This window comes from Lampetra fluviatilis, chromosome 29 (genome assembly GCF_964198595.1).
Source record: "Lampetra fluviatilis chromosome 29, kcLamFluv1.1, whole genome shotgun sequence".
Taxonomy (NCBI): domain Eukaryota; kingdom Metazoa; phylum Chordata; class Hyperoartia; order Petromyzontiformes; family Petromyzontidae; genus Lampetra; species Lampetra fluviatilis.
Window position 1 is genome coordinate 596,123 of NC_136303.1, and position 18,928 is coordinate 615,050.

Genomic DNA, 18,928 nt, shown 5'->3' on the forward strand with positions numbered 1-18,928 from the left:
CCACGTCTCCTCATCTCCATTCGGCGTTTTCATCCTCGCTGGTATGACGCAGCGGCACGAAGTCTCCATGTCGCAGCCCAGCACGCGGGGCCGTGAGCTCATCAGCACACTCACACGCTGACACACTGACACACACACTGATGAATACGCTGACACACTGACACACACTCACCCACTGACGCACGCTGACGCACACATATACTGATGAATACCCTGACATACACATACTTATGAACTGATACACTGACACACACTGATAATGATGCACTGACACGTGCTGACACATTGTCACGCGCAACTGACACCCACACTAATACATTTACGTTGACACACACGTGCACTGACATAGACACTGACACATTCAATGACACTCACTGACACACTAATGTACACACTGACACACATACTGACACGCTCATTGACACGCTCATTGACACGCTGACACTGGACTGATACACTGACACATTCACTGAAACACTCGCTGACACTGACATATTCATTGACAGATTCACCGAGAGAATTATAATCTTTATTTAGACTGCAGCAGAATGAATCCGATGAGCTATGAAGCTCTTTGTCACAGATATCCAGTAAGGGCAGGCCAGCAAGTTACAACAACAAACAACACAAACACGATGGGAGTGCAAAATAGACTTGTAAACAACTTTTATTGCCGCTAGCAGCAAAAACACTGGAGGCGATTTCGATATGAAATACACAGTCACCAGCAAACAAATGAAAATAAACGCTACAAATCGACGCGCTGTGGCGCTAAAAGCACCGCGCACAATACAAAAGAAAAGTCACGTGGTTGTGGTGTCATCGCGCACGCCACGGTGACGAGCGAGCGCTTCAGAAGGTGAACACGTGGGTGCCGTCCACGCTGGTACAGAGAGGGGCTTTTCCGGCTCCCCAGCGTTCGAAGAAGACATGCACATCACCAACATGTGTGTGGTACGCGTGCTCCAACCGGAGCCGTGCCTTGAGCAGGCCCCTGAACACTGGAAGCACAGAGCAGCCGCCAGTGTCACCTTGCAGCATATCTTTTTCTCGTTCTGTACACCGCCATCTTCGCCTGCGCGCAGGCAAAGTTGGCGAGGTAAACAAACCATGAAACATAAATGTAAAGTATCTAAAGTATCGAGGTACGAATTGCACAAATACACCTTCCTGCTGATTCATCAACGCCAAATGCAAGCCTGGGAAAGGTAGCAAAGCAACAAAGAGTCCCAGACCACACCAAGACAACAAAGTTGTGGTTGGTGGTGGTTTTGGTTGTTGGTTACGGTTGGTAGTGGTGGTGGGGGGTGGTGGTGGGGGTTGTGGTTGGTGGTTATGGTTGGTAGTGGTGGTGGTGGGGGTTGTGGTTGGTGGTTATGGTTGGTAGTGGTGGTGGTGGGGGTTGTGGTTAGTGGTTATGGTTGGTTGTAGTGGTGGTGGGGGGTTGCTTTGGAACAGCGATGCGCACAGAAACTGCGCCACACTTCACGTCGATGTCCCGCGGGCCTCTCCCCTGGCGAGGCTTGCGGGCCCATGTGACCTGTAAATCCGCCTCCCCCGTCTGTGCGCAGCGAAGCCTGCGCGTCTTGGAGGCTCGCTTCACGCTGCGGCTGGCCCAGCTCGTTGTTGTTGTTGTTGTCCGCCGCTGTCTTCACTCTCGCGGAGTTCGTCTCCTTCGCAGCACCCCCTTGAGGCGGAGGACGAACGCGGTGCCATTTTCAAGACGACACGTTCCAATTTTAGACCCAAACAACAACACTCCAACTGTTGTTGTTATTGTTGTTATGTGTGTCATCAACAAATGCCAATCCCGCCCGGACAATTGTTGTTAATGGCCGATCACACGTGCCAGCCTTGCTCACACTAATTGCGATTAAGCGTCTCGCGTTTCCCAAACACCGGCACGGGCGCACTGCCTGGGGGGTGATTGGGCGCTGATGGTGGCGGGGGAAGAGGGGGGCACGAGGAGGGATTACGGGGGCGGTGTCACTACGAGAGGGAGATGTGTGAGTGTGTCTGTGTGTGAGTGTGTGTGTCTGTGTGTGTGTGTGTCTGTGTGTGAGTGTCTGTGTGTGTGTGTCTGTGTGTGAGTGTGTGTGTCTGTGTGTGTGTGTCTGTGTGTGGGGAACGGTAGTGTAGCGGTTAGCGCGCTGCGCTATGAACCCGGCGACCCGGGTTCGATTCCCGCTCACGGCCAACACCAGTTGCGATTATCTGAGCCGGTCCCGGTCCTGGGCCTCCCCTAAGTCGACTCAGCCTCAAATGAGTACTTGGTGCTATATATGAACATCGCCAATGGGGAGACAAAGGCGGCCGGGCGTGGCGCTGGCCACCCACCCCCTTGTGTGCCGTGCCGCCTTCATAGGTGGACTTTCAAGGACCACGTGCATGCGCTAATGGGTGATGTTTCTGGAAGTGTCCCTTCTTCATGGCACGTGATCAAGCGAGGCGAGAGGGAGTGGAGACTGCATCGCGTCTCACATCGTGGTGGCCTTGCTGAGAGCCCCAGAGACCAGGGCCTCGTGTACTACAGTAGTAGTAACAGACTTTGGCGACCAATATCATCCACTATAGAGGTGTTTTGGGTTAGATTGCGTAAATATATAAATGTGTCGTTAAAACCCGCCACCACCCGACACAGCCAACTAGTGAGGGTTGTCACGATCTTGATTTGAAGCTTTCGTGATTGCAGGAATCCATACTCTTTGGTTCTTTCGGTAAAGTCTCGTAGGTAGAAAAATAAAATAAAAAATAATTTATCACGTTCGCAACACAAGCGGTCGTCCTCAGGCGGAAAAAAAATCATCCAGCAGTGGAACTGCTGAACCAGGAAGAACACAGCGAGAGAGCTGTCCAAACAAGAGGCTTATATATGTGGCGAAGGGCAAGCAGGCGGGGTCTGAGCTGGAAAGGAATTCCATCCCCGCACGCAAGCACGTCAGTTGTGTTCATGTGGGAGAGATTCGGGAGGGAGAGATTAGGGAGAGAGATTAGCATGAAGTGAGCTTCCGTCGCCACACAAGAGGACAACAGCAGTGTTATTGGGAGATTAGCACGATGTTGATGGGAGAGATTAGGCTCTTGTGGACGAAGAAAGCAATAACGCACAAAGAAAGCACGACAATTAAGAAAAAAGAAATCAGATTTTTAAAAAAAATTCCCGGGTAGAAATCAAAGCAGAGACAATGAAATAGAAATGAGAGCAGCCGCCCCCCCCCTGTGTGTCCGCGGGCCCGTCTCCGTGTTTGTTTGCGTGTCTCTGCGGCTGCCCCCTCGCCGTAAGGGATGGCTGTGTGTTTTGTGGAGGGCGCTCGGGGCCGCTCTCATCACGGCTCGCATTTGTCAGCGATACGGGGAGGGGAGAGGGAGCGGAGGAGAGGGAGCGGAGGAGAGGGAGCGGAAGAGAGAGAGAGAGAGAGAGGGGGAGGAAGAGAGAGAGGAAGAGAAACAGGGAGAGAGAGAGAGGGGGTGGAGGAAGAGCGGCGCACGGCGCGGTCACGATGGCCTCGCACCGCCGCCGTGAGACGCGGGCGGCGCAGGCGACCGATCACTCGTCCAGCCTGGGGCGGTGGTTGTGGTGGGGGTGGTGGTTGTGGTGGTTGTGGTGGGGGTGGTGATTGTGGTGGTTGTGGTTGGGGTTGGTGTGTGTGGTGGGGGTGGTGTGTGTGGTGGTGTGTGTGTGGTGGTGTGTGTGGTGGTGTGTGTGTGGTGTGTGTGTGGTGGTGTGTGTGGTGGGGGTGGTGTGTGTGGTGGTGGGGGTGGTGTGTGTGGTGGGGGTGGTGTGTGTGGTGGGGGTGGTGGTGTGTGTGTGCTACTTGTGTGGGGAGCGGTGGTGTAGCGGTTAGCGCACTGCGCTGCGAACCTGGCGACCCTAGTTCGATGCCCGCTCACGGCCAACGCCAGGGACGATTATCTGAAACGGTCATGGGCCTCCCCTAGGTCGACGCAGCCTCAAAAGAGTACCTTGCGCGGTGTGTAAACATCGCCACTAGAGAGACAAAGGCGGCCGAGTGTGGTACTTGTGCGTGGCACACTCGCACCTCCCCGGCCTCGCGGCTCGGTGGCGCGGAGCCTCGTTTGTAAAACCCGGGGCTCGATGCGGGCGAGGCAGATTTTGATGCATTGTCGTCATCTGCTGGCTCCGCATTACCGCGAGAAACCCCCACCGCGAGCAACCCCCACCGCGAGCAACCCCCACCGCGAGCAACCCCCACCGCGAGCAACCCCCACCGCGAGCAACCCCCACCGCGAGCAACCCCCACCGCGAGCAACCCCCACCGCGAGCAACCCCCACCGCGAGCAACCCCCACCGCGAGCAACCCCCACCGATTTGCTGTGAGGCGTAAATCCACGTGGGCATAAATCACGGCCCGGTGCCTCGCCACGCGAACTCTCCACGGGGGGGGGGGGGGGGGGTCGCGACCGACCGCGTGCCCTCTCCGCCGGGCCCCGTGACGGATGCGGGCGATTGAAATGAAGCCCCCCCCCCCCATACTCCACCCCCCCCATACTCCACCCCCCCCATACTCCACCCCCCCCATACCCCCCCCCATACTCCACCCCCCCATACTCCACCCCCCCCATACTCCACCCCCCCCATACTCCACCCCCCCCATACCCCCCCCCATACTCCACCCCCCCCATACTCCACCCCCCCCATACTCCACCCCCCCCATACCCCCCCCCATACTCCACCCCCCCATACTCCACCCCCCCCATATTCCCCCCCCATACTCCCCCCCCCTCCCCGCGCGATAATTAAGACGGCTCCTGATGTCTATCGGACTCACTTTACAAATTGAGTGCTATAACGATCTCCCTCCCTCCCTCCCTGCTCGCTCGCTCGCTCGCCCCCTCTCTCTGCCCGTGCCCCACGTGTGATTGAACGCGGCGTGATCATTGAAGTGCTGCCCATTTGTCACGCCGCTCGGGTCGTGGGAGGTCACGCGCGGCACGCGGGGAGGGGGGGGCAGGCGAGCGGTCAGTCGGAAACTGCCCCCTCCGATGGCGCGTGATACCGGTAAAGGCGCAGCCCTGCAAGCGCTCGTTCACGCCGCCGACAGTGGAAGGGGCCTCCGTTCGAGGGAACCCCTCCGAGGGGGTATTTCATGGCCTGCTCTTCCACGACATTTTGTAAAGAGTTGGAGTAGCCGCGATTTGCCCCACCGCTCACGACCTGCTGATCGTAGGCAATCGCGCACCCCGTGAACCCGCCACGTGAAACAGGGCTGGCTCAGCGTCTCGCGCGTCTCATGTTTGGTCGGTCGGTGGTTTGGGGTTGTCAACTGGATGACCCCGCGCGCCATCGTTTCGACTGCCGCGCCACCACCACCACCACGACCACCACCCGCGAGTTGCCAACAAGCACGCAAAGCCGCGTGTCGTGGCCCTCTCGTGTCCAGGGAATGCCCCGCGATGGCTGTTTGCACACCGCGCACGTGGCTGAGTGATATTGACACTCGTGTGTGCACTCGTGTGTGCACTTGTGTGTGCACTTGTGTGTGTGCATTCGTGTGTACACTTGTGTGTGCACTTGTGTGCGTCTCGTTTGACGCTCGGTGCGTCAGCCGACACGAGTGGCACGTCGAGTGTTGTGGCTGCCGGACACTCCGCGTGTAGGCTACCCAGAGGCAGGCTTTGCAATGAAGATAGTCTGCTGATGAGTCCGCATTCGGGTGAAACCTGTTTGTCAGTTGTCTCGCGCTGCATCGCTGCTGCTGCTAGTCGTCACATTTGCTCCACAGCTCCGCTGATGGTGACCTCAGAGAACAGGACCACAATGCACTTCTTCAGGATAATCCTCACGGCCGTTTTCAGAATGATTACCTCGGCCGTGAGCTTTTGGCAAGGCACATTTCTGCGTGCGATTTTGAGCTCACGGTTCCCCAGCCTGCACCATCGCTGTGCTCTGTTACAGTGCGCGATTCTCTTCCTCGTCGGTGACAGATCTCAGATCCCCCTGCGCAGCGCGGCCGCTGCGTCCGCGCTGCGAGTCCTTCTGTCGCGATGGCCCTGCGCGGTGGTGTTTGTGGCTGTGTAGCGTAAACAACAACAACAACAACCGCCATTCGCCACTATGTGGCGGTGACGTCACTGCGGCGCCCGTGTCAGGCCAGGTGCACGTTGAGGCCACGTGAAGTGTCGAAGGCTCGCTGACAGAAGGAGGTCTCGGGACAGACCCAGCATGTGCCATGGGTTGGCTGACTGAGATGACTGGCACACAAAGACAAACGCACACACAAAGACAAACACACACACCCGCGCACACACACAAAGACAAACGCACACGCTCACACACATGCACACAAAGACAAACGCACACGCTCACGCACACACACACGCGTGCGTCAGGTGTCGGGGAGGGCGAGCGCGTGATGTTTAATCGCTAATGGCGCGCCCGTCGCTATTAAACATCGCCGCCAACCCGTCAAGGCTGCCGCTCCTCTGCTGCAATCTCTCACCCCTCGCCCGCATCCGTTCAACGCCAGTGTGCGTGTGTGCGCAACGACACTGAGTTCTGCGTCAGTGAATTGCCTCTTGATTTCTCTGTGTATATTTTCGCTTTAAATCCCAATACGATTGTAGACAGGCAAGAGGCCGATCGTCTGCAGCCGATAACGCGAAGCAGCGCGACCCGGCCCCATACAACGTGAAGTCGCCACGTTCTACATCGCAGGACAACTGTCGTCACTGACTGTCGGGTGGAGGAGGGCACACGACGCACATGTTATTCACCTGGCGATCTGCTAACCCCACTACCCCCAAAAGAAAAACAAAACAAAAGTGAATGGGGAATGCAAAAACGGTGCCGTTTGAACCGGAACATTTTTGTAAAAGAACATCGTCGTTTTTAGCCACGAGGAGGATCTAACGACGCAGATTGTCGCGGATAAAAGCGGTAACGCGACTCTTTGGTTTACGGGCGACGGGAGAAATGGAACCGCGGTCGTGGCGAGAGGTGGGGGGGGGTGCAGCAAGCAGGGGGGAGGGTGCAGCAAGGGGGGGGGTGCAGCGGGGGGGGGGGGGGACTTCGCGGCGTCGGCCGTAAATCTGCCGCGGCGTTTTTTGTGTCGCAAACAGCAAAGCAAAACGAGAATGGATGCTGAGATCCGGGTCAGCGAATCGGCGCATTCCCATTGGGCCCCGGCGCACGCGGCGGACACGGCAGCTCCACCACGCCCCGACCTCCCGGCCCCCTCTCACCCCCCCCGGCCCCCGCTTCCGTGGCGTCCCCTTGTCGAGCATCCCTCCCCTCCTCATCCCCTCCGTGTCCTCGTTTCTCTCCTCCCGCCTGCCGCTCCCCGCTGCTGCTGCTCTCTCTCTCTCTGCCTCGCTCTGCCTCGCTTCCTGTTCTCTCCTCTGTCATGTTTCGCACCGCCGCCTCTTCCCCCCCTCCTCCCCTCTCTGTGGCCCGCGTGGCGATGTGGCCGACAATAAATAAAGCTAAGTCGCTTTTTTGCGGAGGTGTCCTTTCGTGTTGTGCTCAGGGTATTGACGAGGACGGGCCTCGTCTGTCAAAGACGCCCCATGTGACCGTGTATCTGAGCCTCCATTTAACCCTCGCGCCCACCCGCCCGCCTGCCCGCCCGGGGTCGTGAATTCCTCTACGCGAGCGAGAGGCGCCGGTCGCTTCGTCGATCGATTAATCGATCGATCGACCGACGGCGGTGGCGCTCTGCGGGCTGACGCGGCGCGGGGAGGAAAATGAAAAGGCAGCCCCCGCGCCCGCCGCGCCGCCTCCGGGGCCGCCTCCGCGGCGCCGCGGCGCGTCGCTCCTCGTTATGAGCCGGGACAGGAAATACACAATGGGGCGGCGTGCGTGAGCGGAGGAGCGAGCGAGTGGGTGAGGGAGTGAGTGGGCGAGTGAGTGGGTGAGGGAGTGGGTGAGGGAGTGAGTGGGTGGGTGATAGAGGGAGTGAGTGGGCGAGTGGGTGGGTGAGGGAGTGAGTGGGCGAGTGAGTGGGTGAGGGAGTGGGTGAGGGAGTGAGTGGGTGGGTGATAGAGTGAGTGAGTGGGCGAGTGGGTGGGTGAGGGAGTGAGTGGGCGAGTGAGTGGGTGAGGGAGTGGGTGAGGGAGTGAGCGGGTGAGGGAGTGAGTGTGCGAGTGGGTGTTCCGCATGGACCCCGGGGCTCTGCCGGAGATCTCGGATTAGAATGGGAAGCGCTCCGCTGGGAGAGGGAGAAACGCAAAGTCGGGGATTTCGTGGAGGATTTGCAGGAGTGCGGCGCTGCGAGCAGTCGTTTCCCCCTCCACCCACGAGACCCGCGTGCGAGTGTGAGCGTGTGAGTCTGCGAGTATGTATGAGTGGGGAGCGGTGGCGCAGTTGTTAGCGCATTGCGCTACGAACCCAGCGACTCGATTTCGATTCCCGCTCACGGCCAACACCAATGACGATTATCTGATCCGGTCTTGGGCCTCCCCTAGGTATACTCGGCCTCAAAGCAGTACCTGGTGCGATGTGTAAACATCGCCTCTCGGAAAACAAAGGCGGTCGGGCGTGCTGCTCGCCGTGCCGGCCTTCAAATGTGCTCGTTAACAGCCCTTGCCTCAACAGTCAGCCAAGGCTACACGGGCGACCTTTGCTTTGTCTTTGTTGTATGTGTGCTAGTGAACATGTGTATGTATGAGCGCGTGAGTAACAAGTGATGTGAAGAAGAAACAACAACATTCCTTTCACGAGTCGCGTGAAGCAGAACACACGACGCGTGACGATCGTCGTGGTGACCACACGTGATCTGCACGTCCCGTCTCTCCCTGCCCCGTTCGTTCGCGACAACCCTCCATCGTGCCCCGGACTCACCGCGAGCCCTTTGCGCGCGCCTTGGACACCAGTTGCTGTCCACGACTCCCCCGCAAAGGCGACGTCGACCGGCGCGTCTCTCGTTGAAGTCTGAGGGTCGAGCAACGGCTCGGCCGCTGCGATGTGGGACCCCGAGCTGCGATCCGAACTGCGTCGCAGCTCTGGCGCGGGTTCCAGAGCGAACGCCACTCGCTCGCTGCGCTTGAGACAACAGAAAGCGTCCGATTGGTGGAATGTTTTGTTGTGGAAACGTGTTTGCACGTATGGATGCGCATGCAACTCAACGCATTTGTCAACAACACTGTGACCTGAAGATACTTGTATATTTATATATCATCGATGAAGGAAATATCATCGATGAAGAGGGGCAATTGCTATATATATATACACTGTCCATTTCTTTAAAGGCCACAGTGCTGTTGACGCACGCGTTGAGTTGTTACCTGAGCGTGTGCACCACTGCCACCTCAGCAGCAGCAACAGATACACCTATGTAATAGGTAAATACATACACAATACAAACACAATACATACACAATACATACACACTACATACGCAATACAAACACAATACATACACAATGCATGCATAATACATACACAATACAAACACAATACACGCACAATACATACACAATACAAACATAATACATACACAATACAAACACAATACATACACAATACATACACAATACATACACAATACAAACACAATACATAGACAATACATACACAATACAAACAATGCAGGACCCCTGTCCTGGGTGGGACTCAGTGTGGTTTCCTCGGTAAATAGGCCATGATTATATTGTTAGCCACGAGCCCTTTGCCCATCCAAGGACGGGTGCATTGCAGTAAATCTGAAACTTACAAGTGACAAGCAGAGAGCGACGTGATATTCATTGCATCCATTCGTGTGCAATTTGTAAGGGCGCGGTGACACAGACCTATTTCATGTAAATGTGATAATCCCTTGTTCATCACGACGTCCTTTTTACTTCGATGTCTCAACAACAGCGTGACGGAGATCGCGTGACGTGAGGGTTCTGCCTTCGTAGTGAGGGTTGTGAGTTGACGCCGAGGAGGGGGGAGGAGGCGCCTCGCCCCCCCCATGTGGAGGACGTCACCTGTTCATGATTATTAATGATGGAGACTGGTCGACGTGGAGTGACGTCACGCGAGGGACACAGACATTCTTGGCTCATTGTCGTAGTAAATGATCACGATCACAGTCTCACTAAGAAACACATTCACGTTCAGACTGTGTGATTTGCATTCCCGCCCAGAGAATCGGGAGCTTTGTAAAGTGTCCACGTGTGCTGGCAGATCAGTGGCCGCTTCCGGGTTTAACGTGGGAACTCTCCCCTTACTCCAGCCACCGTGAGCGGGACGATGTCGATGATGTAGATGTGATGGGACCGGGAAAGCGTCAAGTCGTGAGCCGTGGAGAGAGTCTCGCCCGCACCGTTGGCAACTGCCCCCAAAGTGTCCCGGCACCTTGCTCGGCGATTCAGTCTGCCGAGCAAGGAAGGACAGGGGGTGAGGAATGAAGCAGTGAGAGGAAGACTGAAGGTGGTAGAGATCACAGAGAAGATGAGAGAGAGAGGAAAGGCGCTGGTGTGGTTCGGTCATGTGGAGAGACGGCAGGAAATTACGTGGGTCAGAAGGTGCAAGTGATGCTCGTGGAAGGAAAGAGATCAAGAGGAATGCAGAAGAAGAGGTGGGGGCGATGTGGTGCGATCGGACATGGTGGGCCGAGGAGCCGAAAGAGAGAAGGCGCAGGACAGGGCAGCGTGGAGAGGCTTGGCAGGGACGGCGGACCCCACGTGAGTGGGACAAACGCGTGGACGAAGAAGAAGTGGTGGTGGGGGGGGAGGCCATTGCCACGTGAGTGGTTAGCGGTTAGCCATTGTGTGTGTGTGTTTTAGTTACAGGTAGAATCCGGAGAACACCCCATGCCGGCCCTCCCCCCTCCCTCCCTCCCAGCTTGGAGGCTGAGTTTGAGATTCATCGAGACACGCGAAATGCGTGAGCGGAGGGTGCGAGGAGGGGAGAGAGACGTGAGGTAGAGAGATCTCTGAAGCTGACAGGGGCGAGCTGCTCCCTGATGCTCGCTGGGACCCCGACGAGACGGGCCGCGCGCGCTCGGCACCACGCGCGTCTTCTCGTCTGTCTGTGTGTTTGTTTGGGTTTGGCACCGCGTGCACTGTGGGGTGGGTTTATGTCCCCTCGACCTCCTGCTGCCTCTCTCCCTCCTCCTCCTCCACCGTCAGTAGTAAACAGCCATCGATTTGGGGGCGGCGTTACGTCTTGATGTTACGAAATATGAAAATCGATGTCAGGATAATGGAGCGATAACACAAGCCCGCTGGTGGTGGCGGCCGCGGCCTCGCCATCGTCGCCCTCGTGATCCATAAACCCCGCCCGGGGGGGGGGGGGGGCGCGTGAGTGGGGAGCGGTGGCGCAGCGGTTAGCGCGCCGCGCTACGAACCCGGCCGCCCGAGTTCGATTCCCGCTCACGACTAATAACACTGGCCGATATTTGAACCGATCCTGGGCCTCCCCTAGGTCGACTCAGCCTCAAATGAGTACCTGGTGCGGTGTGTCGACATCGGGAATATAAAGGCGGCCGGGCGCGGTGCTGGCCATCGACCCCCTCGCGTGCCCTCCCGGCCTTCACAGGTGCTCGCTAACAGCACTTTCCCCAACAGTCTATGCAGGCTACACGGGGGACCTTTGCGTGAGAGACAGCGAGCGTCTCGGTGGGCCGGGACGAGGCCATCGATCTGCGGGCGCGATGATGAATCGTCGAGGTTTGTCCGAGACGCGAGAGGTCAGGGGTCAGGGACGAGGCTGGGCGAGGAGCGGGGTGGGGGCCTGTGGTGTCGGCCGGGTCCGTCGATGGTTTTCATCACGGGGAGCGTTATCTGACGACAACAACAACAACAACAAAGACAAACATGGGGGGGGGGGGGCGGGGGACAGTCAAAGCTCGCGCTGCCGGCGTGAGACGCGCGAAATGAAATTAATTCTCAAACCACCGGCGCTCGACAGATTTCTTGCGAGGCGCAGCAGTTTGACGCGTTATTGAATATTCGCGTTATGTCACACACCACCGGGGCGAGCTGGCGTGTGCTGCTGTGTGTGCTGACGTGTGCTGACGTGCGATGGTGCGTGATGGTGTATGTTGGTGTGCGGTGATGGCGAGTGATGGTGTGTGATGGTGAGTGATGGTGTGTGGTGATGGTGAGTGGTGATGGTGAGTTATGGTGAGTGATGGTGTGTGGTGATGGTGATGGTGAGTGATGGTGAGTGATGGTGATGGTGAGTGATGGTGTGTGGTGATGGTGAGTGATGGTGAGTGATGGTGATGGTGAGTGATGGGGTGTGGTGATGGTGAGTGATGGTGTGTAGTGATGGTGTGTGGTGATGGTGAGTGGTGATGGTGTGTGGTGATGGTGAGTGATGGTGAGTGTAAAGAACAGCTGCCATCCACCCCACTCACGTCTTCAGAATTTCCAATTAAACAGATATTTAAAAAAAAATAACCCGCCTGCTAAGAAGAAATCAAACTCCTAATGATAATTAATTATGAGCTTCATCTTTGAACCCAAAATAAATTAACCTTTATTAATTCAAAAATATATATTGTATTGGCTCCTTAATTACAGCTAAGACAAACATTTCACCAACGATCGAGACTTTATAAATAATTGAACACGGCGTCCGTCACGTGACCCCCCCCCTTCTCGCCAGCCCCATGTGCCATGTGACGCCCAGCCCCCATTCAACATCACTGCCACTGCCAGTACCACCCCGTGGAGTTCTTTGCGAATGTTACGACTTATTACTATTGTCTAGTATTATCCTTATTTAGTCTTTAGTGTTGCGGTTGTTTACCCAGAAAGGCCTTAATCGAGTCTCAAGAATGATTTTTAGGGTACCTGCCACGTTTTCACAGTCAGAGGAGGGCGATGATGCTGATGCTGATGCTACTGCTGCTGCTTCGTGTGATCCCACATGTAGTACTTTGTAGGTAATTGCTGGGGCGTTCGGATATAGCTCGGCCACACCAGTTACAATGTGTGCATTGTGCGGCTATGGGAAGAATACAATTGGAGAATCCGGAGGAAACCCATGCAGAGCAGGAGGAGATCACACAAACTCCACTCACTCACACCCTGCAGAGTACGAGGACATCACACAAACTCCACTCACTCACACCCTGCAGAGTACGAGGACATCACACAAACTCCACTCACTCACACCCTGCAGAGCAGGTGGAGATCACACAAACTCCACTCACTCACACCCTGCAGAGCAGGTGGAGATCACACAAACTCCACTCACTCACCCTGCAGAGCAGGTGGAGATCACACAAACTCCACTCACTCACACCCTGCAGAGCAGGTGGAGATCACACAAACTCCACTCACTCACACCCTGCAGAGCACGAGGAGATCACACAAACTCCACTCACTCACACCCTGCAGAGCAGGTGGAGATCACACAAACTCCACTCACTCACACCCTGCAGAGCACGAGGAGATCACACAAACTCCACTCACTCACACCCTGCAGAGCAGGTGGAGATCACACAAACTCCACTCACTCACACCCTGCAGAGTACGAGGAGATCACACAAACTCCACTCACTCACACTCTGCAGAGCACGAGGACATCACACAAACTCCACTCACTCACACCCTGCAGAGCAGGTGGAGATCACACAAACTCCACTCACTCACACCCTGCAGAGTACGAGGAGATCACACAAACTCCACTCACTCACACTCTGCAGAGCACGAGGACATCACACAAACTCCACTCACTCACACTCTGCAGAGCAGGTGGAGATCACACAAACTCCACTCACTCACACCCTGCAGAGTACGAGGAGATCACACAAACTCCACTCACTCACACTCTGCAGAGCACGAGGACATCACACAAACTCCACTCACTCACACCCTGCAGAGCAGGTGGAGATCACACAAACTCCACTCACTCACACCCTGCAGAGTACGAGGAGATCACACAAACTCCACTCACTCACACTCTGCAGAGCACGAGGACATCACACAAACTCCACTCACTCACACTCTGCAGAGCAGGTGGAGATCACACAAACTCCACTCACTCACACCCTGCAGAGCACGAGGAGATCACACAAACTCCACTCACTCACACTCTGCAGAGCACGAGGACATCACACAAACTCCACTCACTCACACTCTGCAGAGCAGGAGGAGATCACACAAACTCCACTCACTCACACCCTGCAGAGCAGGTGGAGATCACACAAACTCCACTCACTCACACTCTGCAGAGCACGAGGACATCACACAAACTCCACTCACTCACACCCTGCAGAGTACGAGGAGATCACACAAACTCCACTCACTCACACCCTGCAGAGTACGAGGAGATCACACAAACTCCACTCACTCACACTCTGCAGAGCACGAGGACATCACACAAACTCCACTCACTCACACCCTGCAGAGCAGGAGATCACACAAACTCCACTCACTCACACTCTGCAGAGCACGAGGACATCACACAAACTCCACTCACTCACACCCTGCAGAGCAGGAGATCACACAAACTCCACTCACCCACACTCTGCAGAGCAGGTGGAGATCACACAAACTCCACTCACTCACACCCTGCAGAGCACGAGGAGATCACACAAACTCCACTCACTCACACCCTGCAGAGCAGGTGGAGATCACACAAACTCCACTCACCCACACCCTGCAGAGCAGGAGATCACACAAACTCTACTCACTCACACCCTGCAGAGCACGAGGAGATCACACAAACTCCACTCACTCACACCCTGCAGAGCACGAGGAGATCACACAAACTCCACTCACTCACACCCTGCAGAGCAGGTGGAGATCACACAAACTCCACTCACTCACACTCTGCAGAGCAGGTGGAGATCACACAAACTCCACTCACCCACACCCTGCAGAGCAGGAGATCACACAAACTCTACTCACTCACACCCTGCAGAGCACGAGGAGATCACACAAACTCCACTCACTCACACCCTGCAGAGCACGAGGAGATCACACAAACTCCACTCACTCGCACCCTGCAGAGCAGGAGGAGATCACACAAACTCCACTCACTCACACCCTGCAGAGCACGAGGAGATCACACAAACTCCACTCACTCACACCCTGCAGAGCAGGAGATCACACAAACTCCACTCACTCACACCCTGCAGAGCAGGAGGAGATCACACAAACTCCACTCACTCACACCCTGCAGAGCACGAGGAGATCACACAAACTCCACTCACTCACACCCTGCAGAGCAGGAGATCACACAAACTCTACTCACTCACACCCTGCAGAGCAGGAGATCACACAAACTCCACTCACTCACACCCTGCAGAGCAGGTGGAGATCACACAAACTCCACTCACTCACACCCTGCAGAGCAGGAGATCACACAAACTCTACTCACTCACACCCTGCAGAGCAGGAGGAGATCACACAAACTCCACTCACTCACACCCTGCAGAGCAGGAGGAGATCACACAAACTCTACTCACTCACACCCTGCAGAGCAGGAGATCACACAAACTCCACTCACTCACACCCTGCAGAGCAGGAGATCACACAAACTCTACTCACTCACACCCTGCAGAGCAGGAGGAGATCACACAAACTCCACTCACTCACACCCTGCAGAGCACGAGGAGATCACACAAACTCTACTCACTCACACTCTGCAGAGCAGGAGATCACACAAACTCTACTCACTCACACTCTGCAGAGCAGGTGGAGATCACACAAACTCCACTCACTCACACCCTGCAGAGCAGGTGGAGATCACACAAACTCCACTCACTCACACCCTGCAGAGCAGGTGGAGATCACACAAACTCCACTCACTCACACCCTGCAGAGCAGGAGATCACACAAACTCTACTCACTCACACCCTGCAGAGCAGGTGGAGATCACACAAACTCCACTCACTCACACCCTGCAGAGTACGAGGAGATCACACAAACTCCACTCACTCACACCCTGCAGAGTACGAGGAGATCACACAAACTCCACTCACTCACACTCTGCAGAGTACGAGGAGATCACACAAACTCTACTCACTCACACCCTGCAGAGCAGGTGGAGATCACACAAACTCTACTCACTCACACCCTGCAGAGTACGAGGAGATCACACAAACTCCACTCACTCACACCCTGCAGAGCAGGTGGAGATCACACAAACTCTACTCACTCACACTCTGCAGAGCACGAGGAGATCACACAAACTCTACTCACTCACACCCTGCAGAGCACGAGGAGATCACACAAACTCCACTCACTCACCCACACTCTGCAGAGCAGGAGAAGATCACACAAACTCCACTCACTCACACTCTGCAGAGCAGGTGGAGATCACACAAACTCCACTCACTCACACCCTGCAGAGCACGAGGAGATCACACAAACTCCACTCACTCACACTCTGCAGAGTACGAGGAGATCACACAAACTCCACTCACTCACACCCGAGTCAGGAATCGAACCTCGGGCCCTTCCTGCTGCGATTCGCGGGTGCCACCGCTGTGCCGCCACCACCATCACCACCACCACCGCCACCACCACCGCCACCACCGACACCACCACCGCCACCACCGCCACCACCACTGCCGCCACCGCCGCCACCACCGCCGCCGCCACCACCACCGCCACCACCACCACTCTTGAATGTGCATGTACATTTCCGCCATTCTGAATGCATCAATGGATCGAGGCCTCTCCATGCTTCACCACGCTGGTCAGTGCGGGTTGTTGGGGGTCGAGCGGGCGGGGGGGCACGACCGCCGCTGATGTCGCTCGCCGCTGATGTTCGCGTGGCCGGGTATCCAACTCGGGCCGCCGGGTTCGTAGCGCGGCCTGCGAGCGCGTGTCGCGTGTGTACCCGCGTGTCGTCTTCGTGGCGGGCGTGGTGCTGGCCACCTCCACCCCCTCGTGTGCCACAGTGCCGGCCTTCATAGTTGCTGCTGCTGCTACTCGCTAACAGCACTTGCCCCAACATTCTGCTCAGGCTACACGGGACACATTTGCCTTTGGTATGCATGTATGCATGCGCGTGAATGAAGGCGGCACGCGCGCGCGGCACGTCTGCGCGCGTGTCACCGTGACACGCGCGCTCCCTGAAGGTGAAATCTCTGATTATATCAGTCAGGGGAGTGGGGGGGGGCACGCGTGGGTGGGGCTGCGTCTGGGCTTGGTTGTCTGTGCCGGGTGGGGGGGGCTGAGTGACCGAAGATTAACCCTCTAACGACGTGCGCTGCACCGCTCGCCGGCCTCCCCAAGAGTCCGAGCACGGCCGCGTGGCCTGGCTCCCCTCCCTCGGCCCCCGTCCTCGGCCTGGGCACCCCCAGCCCGCCACGTGTCCCCCTGTGTGGCAGGGGCACTGCCGCCGTGAGGTCAGGCGTCGTGGTGTGCGACCAGCCGAGAACTCCTCGAGCCGTGTCGCCGAAATGAACAAAAGCGAAAAAGGAATCGGGGCAAAAACAACCGGGGAGCAAAGCAACAGGAATCGATGTTAAGTGATGGATACAAGTATCAGCATCGCCACCACCACCACCACTGTCTCATCACCACCATCTCATCACCACCATCTCACCATCACCACCAGCGTGTGGATGTCAGTCGTCCGCCTCAGAGTGCCACTCCAATGCCCGTCTCGGTGATCCGCCCCCCTCCAGCCTGCCCACGAGTCCCACCGCCCACCACGTGCTCCTCCGCCTCCTGATGAGCACGTGCGGTGCCTTCTTACCATGACGTGCCTCTGTGATAGCCTTGCGTCAATGTGTGTGTCAGTCTGTGTCAGTGTGTGTGTCAGTCTGTGTCAGTGTGTGTGCCAGTCTGTGTCAGTGTGTGTGCCAGTCTGTGTCAGTGTGTGTCAGTCTGCGTCAATGTGTGTGCCAGCCTGTGTCAGTGTGTGTGCCAGTCTGTGTCAGTGTGTGTCAGTCTGTGTTAGTGTGTGTGCCAGTCTGTGTCAGTGTGTGTGTGTCAGTCTGTGTCAGTGTGTGTGCCAGTCTGTGTCAGTGTGTGTCAGTCTGCGTCAATGTGTGTGTGCCAGCCTGTGTCAGTGTGTGTGCCAGTCTGTGTCAGTGTGTGTCAGTCTGTGTTAGTGTGTGTGCCAGTCTGTGTCAGTGTGTGTGTGTCAGTCTGTGTCAGTGTGTGTGTGTCAGTCTGTGTCAGTGTGTGTCAGTCTGTGTCAGTGTGTGTGCCAGTCTGTGTCAGTGTGTGTCAGTCTGTGTCAGTGTGTGTGTGTCAGTCTGTGTCAGTGTGTGTGCCAGTCTGTGTCAGTGTGTGTCAGTCTGTGTCAGTGTGTGTGCCAGCCTGTGTCAGTGTGTGTATGTCAGTCTATGTCAGTGTGTGTGCCAGTCTGTGTCAGTGTGTGTCAGTCTGTGTCAGTGTGTGTGCCAGCCTGTGTCAGTGTGTGTATGTCAGTCTATGTCAGTGTGTGTGTGCCAGTCTGTGTCAGTGTGTGTGCCAGTCTGTGTCAGTGTGTGTCAGTCTGTGTCAGTGTGTGTGCCAGTCTGTGTCAGTGTGTGTCAGTCTGTGTCAGTGTGTGTGCCAGCCTGTGTCAGTGTGTGTATGTCAGTCTATGTCAGTGTGTGTGCCAGTCTGTGTCAGTGTGTGTCAGTCTGTGTCAGTGTGTGTGCCAGCCTGTGTCAGTGTGTGTATGTCAGTCTATGTCAGTGTGTGTGTGCCAGTCTGTGTCAGTGTGTGTGCCAGTCTGTGTCAGTGTGTGTCAGTCTGTGTCAGTGTGTGTGCCAGCCTGTGTCAGTGTGTGTGTGCCAGCCTGTGTCAGTGTGTGTGTGTCAGTCTGTGTCAGTGTGTGTGCCAGTTTGTGTCAGTGTGTGTCAGTCTGTGTGCCAGCGTGGAGAGAGCGAGGAGAGAGCGTGGAGAGAGCGGGGAGAGAGCGTGGAGAGAGCGTGGAGAGAGCGGGGAGAGAGCGTGGAGAGAGCGAGGAGAGAGCGTGGAGAGAGCGGGGAGAGAGCGGGGAGAGAGCGTGGAGAGAGCGGGGAGAGAGCGGGGAGAGAGCGTGGAGGGAGCGTGGAGAGAGCGGGGAGAGAGCGAGGAG

At 56.4% G+C, this 18,928-nt stretch overlaps 1 protein-coding gene and 1 long non-coding RNA gene across 2 annotated transcripts in view; one reads left to right on the forward strand and one right to left on the reverse strand.

Annotated features, from left to right (window-relative positions):
- The window catches only part of LOC144942913 (tetratricopeptide repeat protein 12-like), a 195,689-nt gene that overhangs the window by 34,332 nt on the left and 142,429 nt on the right, over positions 1-18,928 (forward strand). The window contains 1 exon segment of the mRNA XM_078869931.1: positions 8,903-8,917. Coding sequence (XP_078726057.1) covers positions 8,903-8,917 — 15 coding nt within the window.
- LOC144942914 (uncharacterized) lies at positions 8,919-17,761 on the reverse strand. Its single transcript, XR_013639424.1, has 3 exons — positions 17,459-17,761; positions 11,535-11,727; positions 8,919-8,996 (listed from the first exon to the last, which is right to left on the reverse strand). It is a non-coding gene; the product is annotated as an uncharacterized LOC144942914 (long non-coding RNA).